Source organism: Electrophorus electricus, chromosome 8 (assembly GCF_041902795.1).
Source record: "Electrophorus electricus isolate QZ-2024a chromosome 8, ASM4190279v1, whole genome shotgun sequence".
NCBI classification, from domain to species: domain Eukaryota; kingdom Metazoa; phylum Chordata; class Actinopteri; order Gymnotiformes; family Gymnotidae; genus Electrophorus; species Electrophorus electricus.
The window spans coordinates 30207907-30227500 of record NC_137504.1 but is presented as its reverse complement, the minus strand read 5'-3'; the positions used below and the strand labels follow the sequence as shown (position 1 = coordinate 30227500).

The following is a 19594-nucleotide window of genomic DNA, read 5'->3' as shown; positions in this document are numbered from 1 at the left end:
TATTAGCTGTTCTTCATTTTATCTTGCCTTGCCTGACAAGTATAATGGAGATCCTGCTGGCAGTAAGGGATTCCCGCTACAATGTTCATTGTATTTTACTCATCAACCTCTGTCTATAGACTCTGTCAGCATTTCCCTGATTTCCCTATTGAGCAGGAAAGTGTTAGAGTTGGCTAATGCAGTGTGTAGTGAAGGTGGAGGGATTTCAAGAATATAACCTCTTCAAAAACCAGTTTATTATTGAGATTCTGTTCAGTCTATGGCAAGATGCTGCAGAGTACGCCATAGAGTTCCAGACTCTGGTGGCAAGATGTGGCTGGAATGAGGCAGCTTTGACCACTGATAATCAACAGGTACTCAATGCCGAACTAGTTACTAAGTTAGCCTGTCATGATAAGTTAAAATCACTGTCTATTCATTGAGATCATTTGCTAAGAGAAAGAGGACAAGAAAAAGGCAGAGACAACCTAAACAACACTTCTCCAACACCTGAGATGTAGGACATGCAGATTGACATCCTTCATATCACTTCATCGGAAAGAAGATGCAGATACAGACTCGGGATGTGTATAGTGGAGAGTCAGGGCATTCTTTGGTTTTGTCCTTCCTATCCCAGTAGACACCAAATGAACTCTCAGAATAGTTGTACCCTCATGCGCCAAGGCAATATGTGGGACATCTTTCATGCACAAACTTAAGCCATTGGTGATAGTCTTTAAGGAGCACTTCAGTCTCTATGTCACTGTCAGTCCAGCCTTGATCGACTCTGGAGCTGCTGGTAACTTTATATCGGAGAACCTTTTAAGGAGCTTGGATATTGACACTGTCCCATCAGATCTGGTTTCATAACTCACCATACAGTCCCCATCACCCATTACCATTACCTGATATTGGGTCATACATATCTCCACATTCACAACCCAGTGATTTCCTGGGAAGGATCTGACAGTTTCTTGGTCTGCCTTTTATTGGCACAACTGCCTTAATCTGCTGAAAATAGTTATCACTTCCACATCTGTAGAAAGCCCTAAAACCATTGAGGGTTTTGTTGTACCTGAGGAATACCAAAATCTAGCAGAGGATTTCAGTAAAGCAAAAGTTGCTGACCTACCTGCACACCACCCATGATACTGCACTATAGATTTAGTGGAGGGGAGTACGCCACCCGGAGTATGCCCATACTACCTCATTAGCTGGGAACCAAACCATGCAGGAATGCATTAAGGAGGCCTTAGCATAAGGATATTTTCATCCCTGAAACTCCACAATTGCTACTGGATTTTTCTTAATCTTAAAGAAGGTTGGGGACCTGCACCCTTACATTGATTACTGTGGCCTCAAATCACCATCAACATTAAGTATACTTACCCTTTACCCCTAGTTCCTCCATCTAGAGCAGATGAGAGGGACCTGATACTTTACCAAGCTGGATCTAAGGAGTGCATACAACTTGGTCAGAATAAGGAAAGGAGACAAGTGGAAAATGAGTTTTATCACTAATTCTGGAGACTATCTGGTTACGCCTTATGGTCTCACCAATGCCCTGATCATATTCCAATCATTCATTAATGATGTACTGAGCGACATGATATGGAGATTTGTCGTCACCTACATTGATGACATTTTAGACCTCTACACTGCAAGAACATGTCTTGCATGCCAGGAAAGTAGAATATATTAAGCAAGTGAAACATCTCACACCACGGCAAACCAGATGGTCTCTGTTTTTTAAAGGATATAACTTTCAAATTATTTTCCACTCAGGATCATGGAATGCTAAAACAGATACCCTTTCCAGAATCTTTGATGTGAGTAACTCTGAATGCATCAATGACCCATTGCCCATCCTTCCTAATGTGTGTATTATAGGCACTGTGCAGTGAGACTTTGATGAGGAACTCAGGCACAAACTACATGAGCCTTCTGTTACACAATCCTGTCCCAAGGAGAAGCTTTACATGCTACCCACATTCTGAAATAGATTGATTACCTAGGTTAATTCAGCCATCCCAGAGAGGTTAAGACCTAGGAGATGCTCTCAAGAAGGTACTGGTGGGTACTGCAGAGTCATCCAAGTTTATCATTCGAGCAGTGATGGCACAAAATTCCATCATCCATTCAGTTATGGGACTCAGTTCTTTTCAGTGTATTCTGTTACAAGCCACCTTTTGTTTCTTGGGATCCCTAACCTTTGGCATCTGTTGTAGACGAATGGATGCAGAAAAGCAAACAGGTCTGGAAGAGCACTCATCACAATATCCAGACAGCCATTAGATACTACAAGTGCCATGCTGAGCATAGGAGGGCCGCATTTCTCATACAGAGAGTATGGCTATCCACCCAGGAACTGCGCATTAAGGGTTGCAGTTAGTTGAAATCACGATACCTAGGTCCCCAGATGGTTGCTTTGCTTACATCATTAAAGCCATTCTGGATTTGAGATGATGTGGTAACGAGATAAAGTACCTCATAGACTGGGAGGGTTACAGACTGGAGGACAGGTGCTGGGTTCCCAGGAGGGATGTGCTGGAGCCACTGATCCTCATGGATTTTCATTGTTTGCATCCTGACAAACCCAGTCCTCATCCCAGAGGTTGTCCTCATGGCTGTTCAGCTATGCCTGTCGACTAGGACTCCTTGGGGGGTATTGTCACGCTAGTACACCATCTACAGCAGACTACATTACCCATAAGACCTCCTGTTTGTGTGTGTCTTTGTAAAGTCTTGTTTGCCTGTCTTACATTTCTGAGCAGTAATTTATTGTTCAGTGTTTCCCTTGTGTATTGGATTTCTGCCTGCTTATTTGGATTACTGTTTGCCTGTTCCCATTTGGATTTGTTTGCTCTGTGATTCATTTGGATATTACTTCTGCCAGTTCCTGACCATGCCTTGGATTACCCCTATTGTATTATATCTATTTTATTGCACATGACTCCATCTCTGTTCACTCAGCCTGGCAGGATCAAAAATTCTTTGAATTTATACTCAAAATCATGCCAAGTATTTCTTTCTAAATCCCAGTTTCAACACAGGTCACATACACATTTCAGACTCATTTTTTGTGTGTATGCACCATTTATAAATGTAGCCCCAGATCTTTAAGGTATGTAGTGCAGTGTATCCTGGTAAACGCTGGATCAAAAATGACTATTTGCTTTAAAAAATGTTAGCCAGAGACTCCAAAACAAAGAATGTCAATCATAATTATTGTCATCCTGCATCTCCTGCACACAAAAGGTTTGGGGTACTCTTTCTCCAGCCACTTTTTTTTATAGATTTACATCTATTAATATTTCTCAAGTTTTGCCTTTCTTAGGATTGGGCTCCTTAGAAGTAGTTTCAGTGCACTGGGAAAACAGATGGCATGATGAACAAACAAACAAACAAAAAAAGGTTGTGACCACACAAACATCAAATGAATTCTGTATGCAACGTGCTGGGTATGTACAGAGACGGATTCACTCGCAATGAGAGGAATGCAGCTTTATTGGAAAACATGATTAGTCCACAAACAGAATCCAAAGTACTTTACCCAGGTCTTAATCCAGAAAAGCAGTCCACGATGCAAACCAAAACAAACAGGAAAAAGGCAATGGGAGTAATCCAAAATCCAGGCAGAGATTCAAGAACTAAAGGACTAACACAATACAGGTGATTACAATAACTGGTAGGTCATAAAACTAGCTAGGGGGCAAAACCAAATGAAACCAAAGCAAGGAAACACAAGGTAACCAAAACCAGGAAGTAAACAAACATAATGGTTTTGCTGTGAGAACCACAACATGAGGGAGGGGCATACATGACAGAACCCGTTAATGCTGACACGCAAAACAAAAAAAAACAAAACGGCAAAACCAAGAAAACATGGACCAGAATCAAGACTAGATGGGGACAGAAATAGGAAACATGGTCAAAACAGGATGCTGAATCATGGTATGGACTACAGATTGCACAAAAGACAAAGACAGACATAGGCATCAGAACAGATACAGTACATGGCACAGGGACAGAAACAGAGGCAGACAATGGGATCAACACAGGCAGCACAACAGGAATTAGGACTTGACTGACCACAGGCATTAACATAGTCTCCAGAACAGGTGACAAGAGGAACATGAGAGGCAAACAAAGAGGTAACGTAAGTCAATATCTGGCTGTTGAATATAGGCTCAGGAGTCCTGACCATCACCGGAGGACCACAAGAAGCAGCCATTCGGGGCACAGGAGAGTCTCAAGGTGTGGCCAATAGGACTGGACTAGTACAAGTTGCAGGCACAAGCCTGGTACAAGGTGCAGGGACAAACAGAGTGGCTTCCTCCATACCGAAGACAGGAACTGGCAGGGTGTCCTCCTCTATGCTGGAGACAGTAACAAACTGGGTGGCATCCTTCATGCCAGAAACAGGTACAGGAGCAGGCTGGGTAGAGTCCTTCACACCAGGAACAGGAGCTAGAACAGACTGGGTGGCTTATTCCATGCCAGAAAAAGGAATAGGATGAATGGCATCTTCCATACCAGGGACAGGAACTGGAACAGACTGGGTGGCTTGTTCAACATCAGGGACAGGAACAGACTGGGCGGCTTCCTTCTGTGGTGGTGGGTACCAGAGGTCCTGAGGTGCAGCTGTGGCAGGCAACGGGTCTAGGGGTACAGCGTTGCTCAGCGCCCATAGCAGTCCCTCAGGCTGGAAAGTCAAATGGAGGCTGGGTGAACATCTTCCACAGCAGATCATCCTTTACAAATAATGTCCTAGCTTCAGCCGTGATATAGCGAATCTGGTACTCTCGTGAACCGGAAGTATCACGTTCATAGAGCTAGTCAAGTGTGTTCACAAGTCAATGTGCTGCCATCGTCCAGAGACATTTCTCCTCTGTAGACTGGTTGGGAAGCTTGATGAAGATGCTTCCTTGATAATGTCCTCTAAATTTCTAAGCTGCTCACTCATGATGACTGCCAACTGCAATTTTGTGGCAAAGTCTTCTGTAAGTGGTGATGTACGAACACACTTCGACGCACTGGATGGTATGTGAGGCAGAACTAATGAGTGATGCCATAATGAGCATGACTAAGAATATAATTCATAATAGATTTAAAAACAAATGTGCAAACCAAAAGCAAGACAAAGGACAGACAGAACAACAGGCAAACAAGGTGAGTAAGGGAACTGGAAAAAAAGGGGCGTACACTTAGGGAAGACTAATAGAGAACAACAATAATAAATATAATGATGAGCATAAAGACTTAGACAAACGGGAATAAAACATAACCGGGCTATGTAAGATGAACAAACAATATTGACGACAAAGATACAGGTAACAGTGTAGTGACTAAATGATGCTTTATTTCCTTACATAATTTGCTTTATTTTACAAACAATAATTATTATACTATATATACTTGCACTTACTAGGTAGTTCTCACATTATGTACATTTATATTCCAGAGAGAGAGATTCAGTTTGTACAAGAAGCTGAAGATAAATCTTCAGGATGCAGATCAACACATGCAGGAATATTACATGAATGTTTACCACTCTCTAAAAGAACATCTTTCAAATGGAACAACAGAATCTGAAGGAAACTGTATTGAAAATGCAAAAACAGTAATAGCACCAGTGAGTGGTTTCTTTCAGTCATCTATGCTTAGTTTAAAATGCCTCATTTCTTTCTGACAATTTTTTTTTATCTACTCAGAAAGGAAAGGATGGTCGTGGATTTCACGGAACCCTAACGGCATTGTGCAAGAATGATGGATACTACAGGTCTAGGACTGGAGAACTAGATCTCAATGGATGCTTGGTCAAATGCATGTACAACCACATTGATAAAGAATTCAGTGACTTCTTCTCGTGAGTACTGAATTGAGTTTTCATTTCTCTAGTGTTTTATAAGACTTATGCAATTTGATAACACAAAGGATGTTGTTATACATCAATATGGGTAAAGTTAGGCCTGTTTTAGGGGTAGGTGCCATACAACAGCCTGAACCCTGAACCACAGTTTGAGTGTGAAAGATTTAATGTCTGGGTAATTTGTTAGAGCATTACCGATCGCTCTGCCCTGCTTTGCTACAATCTCAATCAGTTTGTCTCACGCTATGTGTGAGACAGGATTTATGTCAGAGAATGTTGCTGAAGCCTTCAACATAAAAGTACATAAAATACATACTTTGGATATCTGTGACTACTGTCCAACATAAAATCACATTGACATGCTAGTGAGAAACTCTAATGAATGATGCACAATTGCTAATATAACATCACTGATAAAAAAAACTACTTCTGCCTAAATAATCCAACATTTAGGGTAGGTGTCAATGGATGGCTTCTTGTTTTTTATTTTCGCTAATCTCCTAGAGGGCTTAGACCTCTATTCACAAATGTCTATATATGCTTGTGTCACTGACTATTGCGCTGCACTGTTTTGCTAAAATGCCAAAAAATTTGTGTTGCACTTTCTCTGAGAAATAATGTGTCTGTGTAAGAGAATGTTCCTGAAGACTGTGTAACCATCATAAAAGTAAATAAAATGCATAATGTCTATTACAATTGTCCAAAATGAAATTGACAGAGGAACCCTGATGATTGATGAACAAATGCTAATCAAATGTTACTTAAAATGCAAACTAAAAATGACTTTTGTATCAAATAATGCAGCATTTAGGGCAGGTGTTAATGGTTTTCATGTTTTCAATGAATGGGGTCCCCCCTTTCATATATTTCTAGTAACGTCCCTGCATATTCATAAGGCTCAGACATATAATTAATGTGCAACATTATAATATGCTATGCATTAGCCAGTGGCATAGATTTCAATTAAACTTTGTAGAGACACTGTTCAAACCACCCCACCTAACACATATGAGTAGTGTGAGCAGGAACCTATGTGCGATTGATTGACTGAGAAGAATCGTGAACACAAGTACACTGAGCAGGCTGATCATGTGAAACAGTGCCCAATAGAGACCACATACATTTAAACACCACCCAGTAGAAGACCAGAAAACGGGGCTTAAAAACAGAACTAATTAGCACAGAAACAATGAACAGGTGACCATAATCAAAGCACGACAGGGAATCAAACAAGAAGGCAGAGCTAATGGAGAAAAAAAAACAGGATCCACAAGAGACACATGGAGGCATCACCATTGGAACCATGGGGATACCATCACAAAGGGATAATTTGGTGACCGATGAAGTTCTCATGATTGGACACACTTTACATAATTATATAATTTATGTAATATATATATTTAACATATATTTACATAAAAACTATTTTGCTTGCCAAAAAAATTAAGAGTACCAGTATGGGAGGACAAAAAGCAGAAATCTTAGGTTAATGACAAGGCAAGGCAACACCAACTTAAATACTTAACTATTGGTTAGTCACAGAACTAGCACTATTTTGACTGCAAAAACTGGCTACACAAGGGATTATGGGAGGTTGTAAAAAGGTCTTTCAATGCTGCTATCTAGTGTCAGCCAAAGCTCAATCTGGCTTCTCCCAAGCGTTTTCCTTATACTGTCTCAGGGAGTTTTTCTTTGCCAATTTTGCTTTTGCCTTGCTCATTAAGGGTCTTGACCTGAATATCTATAAAGCTGCTTTGAAAAAATGTATGACATATAAATGCTATATACATTAAACAAATAATTTACTTGAATTGTAGTATCAGTACCTTAACCGAAACCTAGCTGACAGATAGACCTAGTTATTTCAAGGATAGCAGCTTTTTAATTCTGTTAACTTTGCATTTATTGTGTGTTTACATGTCCCCAAGTATGGGGGATTGGGCCCCAGGTCCAAATATACTCATATGTTTCTTCTAGAACTTGGACACATATCTGGTGTATCTGGGGCTAGAAATAGCATGCATCTCTTAGGGGAAACTATTCTTGAAGAGTCTTTCACAATATAAATATAAATAATCTAATAAAGATTTTCTCTGTCACATCAGGAAAACCTAGACTAAACTGAGAAACAAATTTATGAAAGGGTTTGACCTTCATGGATGTGTATATCATTTTTAGTACTAGATCATTAGTATCTCACTCTAACTTTTTTACAGGGGCCTCCAGGGGGATGTAACTGATGTAACTGAGAAGTCCCTGCAAGCAAACATTAACAGGTTTACTATAATCACAGATGACTTGTTGCATAGCTATGAAAATTCTCCAGTGCTGATCCACATGTTGAAATTCCTTAAAACTGAGGTAAAGAAGTCAGTACAATCTATCATCATAATATACAATAATTTAATATACACAGTATTCCATACCATCTAACCACATTGGTCTATATGTGATGTTACATAGCACTCATGATAGTTGTCATACATTTTTAAACAGTCTTCAGTTACTTCCTGGAAGCTCCTTGCTCCTATGGTGGAGTTATTATTCAGCTCCACTGCAGTATTTTGAAAAGCACTGCTACACACTGCTACACCTTCAGTTTCCTGTTCTTGGTTGTGAATGATATTCTATCAAAATGTATATATTTTTAATAATATTGTAGCATGTTTATCTTAAACAATCCTTTCTCCATTTTACTTTAGTGCATTTAGTTCATACAGTAATAATATTGTTCTTGAATTGTGAGTTATCTAACTTGAAATATAACTTTGTTTTTATTTGGCAATTCAAAAAGGAAAAGAACAAGATACTGATGCTTAAACCACATATTCTTCAGCAAAAAAAGAAGATATATGCTTCCCTTGCTGAGTCCATTAAAAGGTCAATGCAGCCTTGCTATCAGAGTAAGCTACTGCTCATGTGAACAGTTAGACTTCTGAATCCTCATGTAATCCTATGAAGACTTGAACGCTGTTGTACTGCTTTAGGAGCTGCTAAAGATTTTGGACCAGGCTCAATGAAGAGGAAGCAGGCCGTCCTGTTGGAGCACATTGAGTCATCAAGAAGCACAATGTTCAAGGACGCACAGGAGCACATGCTTAAAACATTTGATGATGAGATGGTATTTGTATTTTTGCACAGAATGTAAAGTACTAGCCTTCAATACATAAGAACTTTACATTCCATGTAAATGTCTTATGAAAATACTGAAATGCTGATATGTTCCTTTTAAAAGAATGAAACCTTCATGGAGATAAAAGCAAGGCTAAATGAAGCAATGGAGCATTCACTCAGTAATGTAAACACCTTGCCTCGCATGGGTAAGTGATTCTTTAAGCCAAGTGCAAGGCCTTTTCTTGCCATAACATTATTAAGCAATGGTACCCACTTACAACTTAGATAAATTACCTGATGATATATTATGAAATATATTTTTATGTTGTAGATGTCTGTGAAGAGATACACCAGCTGAAAAAGTTAATTACTCATGTATATGACTAGTTGGCTACAAGACGATTATATGAATGTTTTGTTTGTATCTAATCAAACTCCACTGGTGCTGACACAGCTGCTAGTGTTATTCATCAAATATGTTGTTAGTCAGCCAGTCTTGTCTGTAAATCAAATATTTTCATTATAAAATATTTTTCTTTTGGCTTACATTCTAATGATCACCTAATACTTAACATTTATTAACTATACAAAGTTATTTTATGTATATTTTGCTATTACATCTTTTTGGCCTTTAGAATAATTTGTGTACATTGATGATGTAAAATCAAAACCCAGGGCTGTCACCTTCTACAGATGCTGTAAAAATTTCAAAGATGTTACCATGACTATATTACCATTAATATTTTTGTCTTTTCAATTTGTTTAATTTATATACTAATCAGATTTGGATTTTACTCTTTATTTGGCTACTTTCTTCTTACTTTTATTGGTTTCTCAGATGGGCCTCTTCCATTTTGATGGGAATGGGGAGAATGATCTATTATAAACTGATATAGTACCTTTAGTCCATTAAGTTTATGTATGCATGCCACCTATGTTTTTATTTTAATTTTTATTATTATAGCTGTTAATTGTTTGGTTAACATTTAAAGTATTGGTGGTGGTGTTGTCTAATTGCTTTGTTATGGTATTTATTTGGGAAGCTAGATGTCCAGCGTGTGTTTAGAGTCACTGAAGCATACACACAAACTGCTAAATACACACAATCACTCTTTCTGTTAAGGCAGTTTAAGCTTTTGTTCTGTTTTAATCTGTTTTGTTTAGGTTAAGCCTTTATTGTATTGTGATTATTAATATACAACATTTATTAATTAAATATATTGTTATTGCAAAAATTAGTTTCACATCACAATTATGTGTTTATTCACTATCATGTAATGCTTGTTTTTCACCAACCCAACTTTTCCCATTAGATGATCGGCTAGTATTTCAATTTCTTAAAAGAATGTAGAAAAATTACTGGTGTCTTGCTGAAGTGGAAGATTATTTGAGCCTTATATTCAATTTTAAGAACATACAATGCAGTTACTACATCATACTCGCAATCTTTACCTTAGCCCTGTCTGTGTCTGTGTCCCAGTTTGCTGTCCCATGTGGCATGTGAACTGAAAACATGAAATGGCCAGTAAGGTGGCTTCTAATGAGCCCTTAGTGCCCTTAATGAGGAAGCCAATGTGACAACAGAAAGGAAAAACTCCCCAAGTGCATAAGGAAGAAACCCTAAGAAGGACCAAAGCTCAGAAGTAAATTTGCACTTTTACTTTCATTATCTTTTTAAATTACACAATTTTAAAAATACAGTTTTTTTGAATACCTGTAAAAATTTACCTAGTTGATGCATTTTGTTTTATTCATCAGCCATTGAAAACCCCATGTTGGTTGATCACTATTTTTAACACAGTTCTCCCCTAAAAAAACAGGGTTAAAAGGATTGTGTCGGTGCCCCCTGACCAGCAACTTCCTTCAGGCGGCGGTGGCCGTCCATATGCTTTTGTTTGTGTTTTGTTTTCTGTTGAACATGTGTGTTCTCTGCTTTAGTTTATTGCCACTCCCCACTCAGGTGGTGCATGTTTTGACTCAGTTACTGCACCACCGGTGTGATATTATGTCATTATGTTCTTTCCTGTATAAGCTGTTTCGGTTTGTATGACTGGTGTCGGTCATTGAAGTCATGCTGGCTTTCTTTAGTTCCTGTTAGAGCACATTTATGTTTGGTTTCCTTTCATTAGTTACATTAAACTCTTTAGTTGGAGAGAGTCACATTTGCTTCCTTTTCTTTCCTCTTTTCCTGCATGCTCTATGCCTGTTATAAGGATGCGACGAGAGTGGCTAGTATTCATAGTGGCTTCTGTTCTGAGAATAAAATTATTCAAGGTTACTACTCAAAACCAATTCTCACACTGGTAACAATAATGACAGGCATTTGTGCATTGTAATAGAAATATAACTTAAAATGAAAGTGCATTGAAAAGAAGATTAACACAGCAGGCCATGCAACCTTGGCATACTTTTTGACAACCAAATATCATTGGCTCTTCATATTGCTAACTTATCTCATGGAGGTTCTTCCTCTGTATCATCAGAAAAATTCAGAAAATTCTCCTCTCCTTACAGTCTTCCATTTTTTAGACTTCATGGTCTCTTTTGCCACAAGTTCCACTGACATCGGTAACATACGTACCGCTTTTTTTCATTTCTTCAGTACAAAACAGAGCACTGATTCTGGGGGATAGTAATGATTGCCCTGCTTGCAGTACCACATTTCTGTAGCAGCTCACACCTTGTGCCCGTTAGATAAGCAACACCACCTGAATCAGGCTTCAATCCAACAGTGCTTTATTAAAATATATTGAATTGTGATAACACATCTTCTGGATCCATCTCATAAAAAATACTTGATGTGTACAGTCATGTAAAGAGATGAGGTATTGTAGCGTTATGAACATTAATAATAATCTTGCACTTGTTAAAAGGATGCACCACCTCTGAAAGCCAGAAACTAACAAAAAACAAACAAACAAACAAACAAAAAAGATTTTAAACCATAGAGTCTCATTTGAAGTCAGCGATCATCTGCCAAAGAATAAACACCACCCATGAAACTGTAAGCTTTACAGTTAAGGTAATGTTTATTTCAACAATAATAAAGTAAATAATGCATTAAGCCCTGCGTCCTAACCCCGACCTCCGGTTTTATGCTCATTTTTGAACAATTTGAACTTGTTCACTTTAAAACAAGTTATCTGAAAGTGTCCACATAGCACATTGATCATTCAGAATGCAAACTGAAGTAGACACTTGTGACAAGACATCCATTCACATCCAGGCTTATTTTTCCATCATTTAAGTTCCATTTGAGCTCATCTAATACAAAAGAAAATGTCAACAACAACAAAAAAATTACCTTTTAATTTTGGGGTTTATAATGTGTATTTGGATGCTGGAGATTCATTTTCAGTCATTCTCTACATTTGATTCACCAGGGTCTTGTCAAATAAAGTGAACAAGTTTGAACATATACAAGAAATTACACAGTAATTGCTACACAGTATTTTCCACTAGGTGTACTAGACATTTCCAAAGGTCCCAAAAACCTCTCCAAATGCAAACAAAGTTATCAGTTACTATACAATGAGTGTGCAAGATTTGTTTTTGTTTTTTTGCTAAAACACAAGTTCAACAACTTCATAAAAGACAAAATTATATTCATTATAGTTTCCTTGTTAGAGGCTAAACAATATTAGCTGCATTGCTATTAGGCTAAAAGGTTATGCTGGGGAAAATACTGTAATACTGTAAATGCTGTAATACTGTAAAGAAATAGTGTGCTTTCTCATTTATACTTACAATTTGAAGCAGGAATACGAATTTTTCCAGCAGTGAATGGAAACAGGCAGTGATATGTGATACAAACATTGTCATCCACTCAAGAAGCCACTGAACCATCTTTCATCTTCCAGCTTGTAACTTCACCCAAACAATGCCACATAAACCACATAAAATAAGTCTCTTCCTTTCCATGATGTCCAAAAGTATTGGCGATCAAATTATTCAGTAAAAACAATTTATTTGATCAATGAGATAATACCAAATAAAGTGTAATTCCTAACCAGAAATATACAACAAATAAATTTTTTTTTGTTATTTTATGCACTCTGTGTCACGTTACGGCCCCGTCCCCTCCTCAAATGTCTTTGTGTGTGTGTTAGTCTGTGTTGCCACGCCCTCTCGTGTCGTCCACCTGTTCTGTATTATGTGTAATCGTCTTGAGTGTATATATGTCTCCTGTGTTGTAGTACGTGTTGTTGGTGTTTAAGGTGTGCACAGCATGTGTGCTGTCATATATGTATCACTTGTGTGTAAAATAAAGCGTCTGTCTGATCGTGCCTCTTCCCTGCACCCTGTGAGCCCGAATCGTCACACTCTATAGTGCCCAACAAATGTTGAACTGAAGCAGAAGTTGGAAGATTATAAGATAATATAACATTATGCTAATATAACATTTTGAGTAAGGAGGAAAAATACTCTGTAGGGGTTTCAATGCTTTTATTTAAACTTGCATAATAATTCTATAAAAAGGTTTAATCTAATGACCTTAAATTTTATTTAATAATAAATGTATGATTTCAAATGTAATAAATACAGTTACTTCATATTTAGAGTACCAGTCAAAATTTTTAAACCTAAGTGAATGTGTTTTTCATAGTCTTAAAGGAATTTTAATCTAATTGTTTGTTTAAATTTGTTTCTGATACAAACATGGTTGATAGCCTCTATATGAAATGATTTCCAAAATATGTATACATAATTTTATTTATTTTTTAAGTTTATTTTAAATACCCCCTCAACAAATATTTTTCTTTCTGAGCTTTTGCCCCTTACACTACAGATGCTCAATGTCATGCTCCCTGCCAACCCTGGGATTCCTCACTTCGGGTTCAGATGAGACTGTACAATCGTTTCTTTGACTACATCTCCCAGAATTCACCTGCCATGAACCTGACTGACACGCTACCCTGTTCTACCAATCCCAACATAAAGCCCCACTCAGTCTCCCCTGAATATTGATCATGCTTGCCTGTATCCAGGGTTTCCTATGTTATTGCTTTTCCTTTGTATTGGTCTGTTTTGTCTCATGATGTTTGATTTAGTCTTTGCCCTTTTTGGTTGGTGCTCGTTTTGATTTCTCTACTTGTGCTGTTTTCTTGACTGATAGAAAAGTATCATAGGTGGCTGTCTCGTGAAGCTGGTTAAGAGGAGGTCTCAAAAGGTCTGAAAAGGTCCTACATATGTTTTGTTGTTATAATACTTTCACTGATTTTCTAAAATATAGAAAATAGTTTACAAAAATGTCATGTTTTCTGATCCCCTTTTGAGCTTAATTTCTATATTCTAGTCTTTTACCACCAGAGCCTCTCTCATCAACCTCTGGTTGTGGTTGTGCATCCTATTTGGGAACACCAAGGGGCGGGTCCATATATACAATTGCAGGCTTAATGGACTGGACCCAACATATGGCACTGTTGCTCATCCTCAAGGCACCAGCATGTCCTAGGTCTGGTCTGTGGCCCAGGCGTCGAAGATAGCCCTCATTTTGACCGGATCAGAATTTCATCAGGGGAATAATTTTTAATCTATCTTCACTACATTATCTATAAATTGTAAGTGTAAGCCATTATTAAATGCTGATGTTTTAAACTTCACAATAAAGCTCCATTTTGGTAGCTATAAGAGTTAGTAAGTCATAATACATTCTGATGTGTTCTAATCAATTCTATTAAACAATGTGGGCAAGACATTCCATCTCACTATTGCTGCACTATTATTTTTGGCTGTTAGTAGTTGATACTGATGAAGGACTGTATTACATTCTGCTGGAGCAGGCCTTAAGAAGCACAGTGTTCAAGGAAGCAAAGGAACTCATGCTTAAAATGTTTGATGGTTTGTATTTCTGCCATGAAGGTAAATGAATAGCCTTCAATACATATGAAATCCAAATTCTATCTAAATGTAGTATTTAAATACTGACATGTTCCTTTAAAAAAAAATGAAACCTTCATGGAGATAAAAACAAGACGAAAGGAAGCAATGGAGTATTCACTGCATAATGCAAATACCTTGCTTTGCATGGGTGATTCTTAAATCTATATGCATGGCCATTTCTCACCATAATATTATTATAAGAGCTGTTTCCCACTTACAGTCAACACCTGCCATCTGTGCATGCCTGGGGTTGCACATTACTACATAGTAAATACCACACCCAGTTGTAGACAGCTATGAGTTTTATATTAGTTCAGCAAACTGCCCATCACCACTTATATAGCTGTTACAACTGCTGTTCCATTCAACACAACTACAGTAGCGAATTTATGTACTTTGTTTCTATAAATGGTTTAAACCTTTCTTGTTTAAACTTTGCTGCTGTTTTTGTGCTGGCCAATTTGCTTACTTTCTATCTATCATTTCATTGTCACCATCATTGTTACCACATTAGTGTGTAAAGTGGTATTTTCGCTATTGTCTGAACAGTAGAGTAGTGTTAAGAAATGCTCTATAGTCCAAGGTTCTCAGTACAACACTGTATGCCCACCACTCATGACTGATTATGCTGCTTCCTGCCTTAACACTCTTTGATCAGAGGGACAAGGTGGTGACTTGATTGTCCACATCCTCACTAAAAAATAACATAACTCTAGTTAAAATTTTGAATATCTATAAGCTGTGTTAGTAAGTCATTCATAAATGCTGATGTGTTTTACATTTTACAAAAACACTCCTTTTGGTAGATATATGTGTTAATATCCCGTTAACAAATGGTTATGTAACCCCAGCAACTTTGTATCTCAAAGCAATACACTTTTTAAAGAGCTTTAACTTTGACAAACAGATCAACACTTCTCTTTCAGAAGACATTCTCTCAGAGCACTGTTATTTTGGCCTTTGTTAGAAGGAATTTCTTAAAGATGAGTGTTTGAGAGAGAGAGAGAGAGAGAGAGAGAGAGAGCTCTCTTGCAAATTTAGATGAATACATAAGCATAAGTGTATAACTACACTTATCTGATTCCTTATAAGATAATTACTTTTCAGTCCATTTTAAGTTTCCAAGAGAAAAAGAGGTCAATATCCCTGGTCTGGTATAGTTTGTCGTGTCCGTTGATGCAGGAAAGAAGAGACAGGAAACAGTGCGTTACCTTGTGGCCTTTTATTAATACAGAGCTCTGGAGATGTCACTTCACAACGCAGTGCGAGTGAGATCTAAAGCATAACTTTGCAACAGACAGACTTATAGTTTTCTCGCCTTGCGCCAATTCTGCTTTTGTACTTTTCCATCTCAGCCGTCGCCTCTGCCTGACTGTCGCTTACACATGTCTTCTTGCACAATCACACATATGCACATCTAGGGCATTTCCTGTTATGTCTGGACATATAGTAATTATTTTAGTAATTCAGGCATTAGTCCTATTCCATTTTGCACATTATTCTCTATTAGTATAAGCTTAGCATTCATTTAATTTATGCAACCCCACAAGTTCCATATCAAAAACTAAGTTCAAAAGAATCTAATTTGTATTTATTAAATAATCAACACAACTCAGATTTTCTGTGTTTTCCTTTAACTTGATGAGCAAATTTTGATGATGCTTGAATGGGATCTACATTTGCATTTTGTGCTTCTATCTGCAGTTTTTATGCATATATTTTTTGAGGGAGGAGGGGTGAAGGGTCAAATCTTTTAACATTTTAACTCGGAAGCAACCAGAGGTAACCCTGTTTAACTGTTTTTTTGTTTGTTTGTTTGTTTATTTGTTTTACACTTTACATCACGCTGCATTTTAAGAAACCTAAGCATTACTAATGTCAGTTTACACAGTTATTCATTTTCAGATACTAGCTTTTTCATCATCAACATGAAATGGCAACAGCTCCCAAGAAAATGAAACTTAAGGCTTGTAAGCAGAGCTCTTTGGTTGGTTGTTACACAAAGCCTTTCCCCAGAAATGGTGATTACTCATTACTACTTAGTAGATAACTACTACCCATTGTAGTTGACCATGAGTTTTATATGAGTTCAGAAACCTGCCAGTGATCATTTATATAGCTATTACAATTATAGGAGAATTCTGAACTATACAAACAGAGTTAGAAGTACAAACTCACACAGACCTAAATATGCCTCATCAGTACCAACATATTGAATGTGTGAGCTAGGTAACAGTTAAATAGCACAGAAAATAGCATCCAGTGGTAACACTGGGTCCCTCACTAGGAGGTCATACTTAGTTTAAATGCATTTATTAACAAACTACCAAAAGAAGAACAAAGCAATTAGTTTGTGACGAAACCTTTAGTGTTAGCAGTGTAAAAACAGTAAAATTCTCAAAAGACTTGGCCCTTTAATGTCATATGTACTTAAAGATATAACAGGTCAGAAAATAAAAAGGGTTTTGGTAAACAGTTTATACTGCCTCTGTTGTGACTGGAAGAGAGTCAGGATACTCAGAAATCTGCAGTATATTGATCATCAACCGCAAACAGTTGCCCCTCCCTCGCATCACAATTCCCATGGCTAGACTACCCGTTTGTTCATTTCCTGGTTTTGTTTCCTCGCGCTTCCTTGTTTCCTGGTTTCATCCCCTAGTTAGTATCTATGCCTGTTTTGGTAATCACCTGTATTTTGTTAGTCCTCGTTAGTCTGTTTATATAAGCCCCATGTGTTCAGTTTGTCTTTCTAAATCTGGTCAACTTGTGTTAAGTTTCTGAGCCATTAGTTTTCATGTATGTTTCGTGCATGTTTTGGACTACGACATTTGCGAGTATATCAGATTGTGTTTGTGGAGTACCCTCTTTGCCTAGATTTTATACTCTTAAATGAACCTGGTTAGATTATGGTAACAATAAAAGTGTTTTTTATTGCAAATATTTGTGGATTCATCTTCATTGGGTTTTCTATATATCCTACTTAAAGGGACACCTAAAATACATTTATTAACCATTTACAGACCTCCAAAATATTCTGCTGCTTTTATTACTTTTCTGAACTGCTATCTGCCATCTTCACTGACTTCAACAGCTTGTTAAACTGTAACTGAAAATGCTCTCTTGATTATCTGAAAATTGACAATGAGAATCAAATTCTTATTTTAGAATAAAATCAGTTAGTCTAGGAAGAAAGTGGTCATGTTCTTTAGGCATGGACTGGCCATGCATCCTATTATCTGATGATGTAGCACTCTTCTGTCCTTGAGCAGTGCTACTTTTTGTTTTAAGGCAATTACTTAAGAATCCTAATCACCAGTGGCAGCTGGCTAATCTACAACAGCTCCCAACCAACATTTATCACTTCTCTGACCTTTTCACCCACCCACCCACTGCAACACTTCCATCATCCTTACATTCTCATCAAAGCCTATAAATACTTTCCCTTTGCTATTCTATAAACTATGGTTTCTCTGACTACAACTAACTCTGGTCTCTTGATTTGGGCTTGGTCTACGAGTTCACAGAGGGAACAGACTTAACAGAGAGCGGTGGCTGTTAGAGTGAGGTTGAGCAAGAGGCTACACAGCCTAACATTGTAATTCAAACAAAACCAGAAAACAGGGAGGAACTTGAATGGCTAAGGGAAGCTTAAGGAGAGAGACAGACTCAAGAGGGAAAACTGGAGAGGGGAGGGGACTTATAAAAACACAAACACCCTCGCAGACAAGAAGTGAGGTATAGCACAAGGGCTCACAGACCTCAATACCTGAAGTTACCAGCTAGGAGCTTGGTTCAGAACTTTGGCAAAGGCCCAGCACTGAATGACTGGGTCACTGGGCTTATATAAGGTCTAGCCCAGCTGTTGGGTGCTAAGCCTGATTAGTGGTGTGCCTGACTCAAGGCCTTCTTCTGGTGGCTGGAGGGGGCTTTGGCCTGGCACCAACCCTTACAGTCTGGCTTTTCTAATATGCTCTGACAACTGATTCCATTTAAAAACAACATAATAGCTAAACACTCTTTGTGCTTAGTTTTTCCCTTAGGCAGGACTAACTGACCGGATCCTAATGATCTGAGGGTTCTGCCAGGCTCATAACATTGCAGTATATCAGATACACTGGCCCTACAATATTAAGTAATATATAGACCAGTAATAATGCCTTAAAGTCAATTCTGTAATAGTTATCCTATTGCCTCCTATTAAGAACTCTAGCAGCTACATTTTGAATCAACTGAATCAACTGTATAAATTAGTTGCTTGACAAATAAATTGAGCACTTTTGTAGCTTGAGTTTATTCTAAATATTGTTATAATAATTAATGTTACACCAGGAAGGTGGAAGCATTTTGTAAACTCATTTATTAAAAATGATCACTATGGGTTAATTTTATGGATGCACCAAAATAATTAAAACCTGGTTGTGGTTGCCAATATTAATTACCAATAAATTTAAACCAAGTTCAACCTATAATACATATATAAAGTGCAATGAAAATACGACATGTTCAATTTCAAAAGTGGATCATTGATTCATTGATTCATAGCCATGGCATAAGTAAATCAGAAATGGCAGTATTGGAGGCATAAGTTGAAATTATCAACTTATGGGAAAAGAAAATCCTTCAATGCCACTTTATTGTCTAATTTTCATCTTTATATATTAATTGTAACGGTGAACAGTAAGGAGGCAGACATGTGTGAAGCAGAGCGATATTTATTAGGGGCAAATCCAAATTCAGAGTCGTTAA

The 19594-nt window shown here is 37.7% G+C and overlaps 1 protein-coding gene across 10 annotated transcripts in view; it reads left to right on the top strand.

Moving 5' to 3' along the window:
- LOC113568135 (nuclear GTPase SLIP-GC-like) overlaps positions 1 to 11159 on the top strand; it is a 27992-nt gene extending 16833 nt beyond the window's left edge. For 3 of the 10 annotated variants that reach the window (XM_081719996.1, XM_081719997.1, XM_081719998.1), the window contains 7 exons: positions 5444 to 5614; positions 5694 to 5848; positions 8068 to 8212; positions 8646 to 8754; positions 8839 to 8972; positions 9087 to 9171; positions 9297 to 11144. In XM_081719996.1, the coding sequence (XP_081576122.1) occupies positions 5444 to 5614; positions 5694 to 5848; positions 8068 to 8212; positions 8646 to 8754; positions 8839 to 8972; positions 9087 to 9171; positions 9297 to 9352 (855 nt within the window). In that variant the 3' untranslated portion in view covers positions 9353 to 11144. Of the gene's footprint in view, positions 1 to 5443; positions 5615 to 5693; positions 5849 to 8067; positions 8213 to 8645; positions 8755 to 8838; positions 8973 to 9086; positions 9172 to 9296 lie in introns of those variants that run through there. The other 7 variants (XR_014125073.1, XM_081720000.1, XM_081719999.1 and 4 more) reach the window with 7 other exon arrangements.
- The last annotated feature ends 8435 nt before the right edge of the window (positions 11160 to 19594 follow it).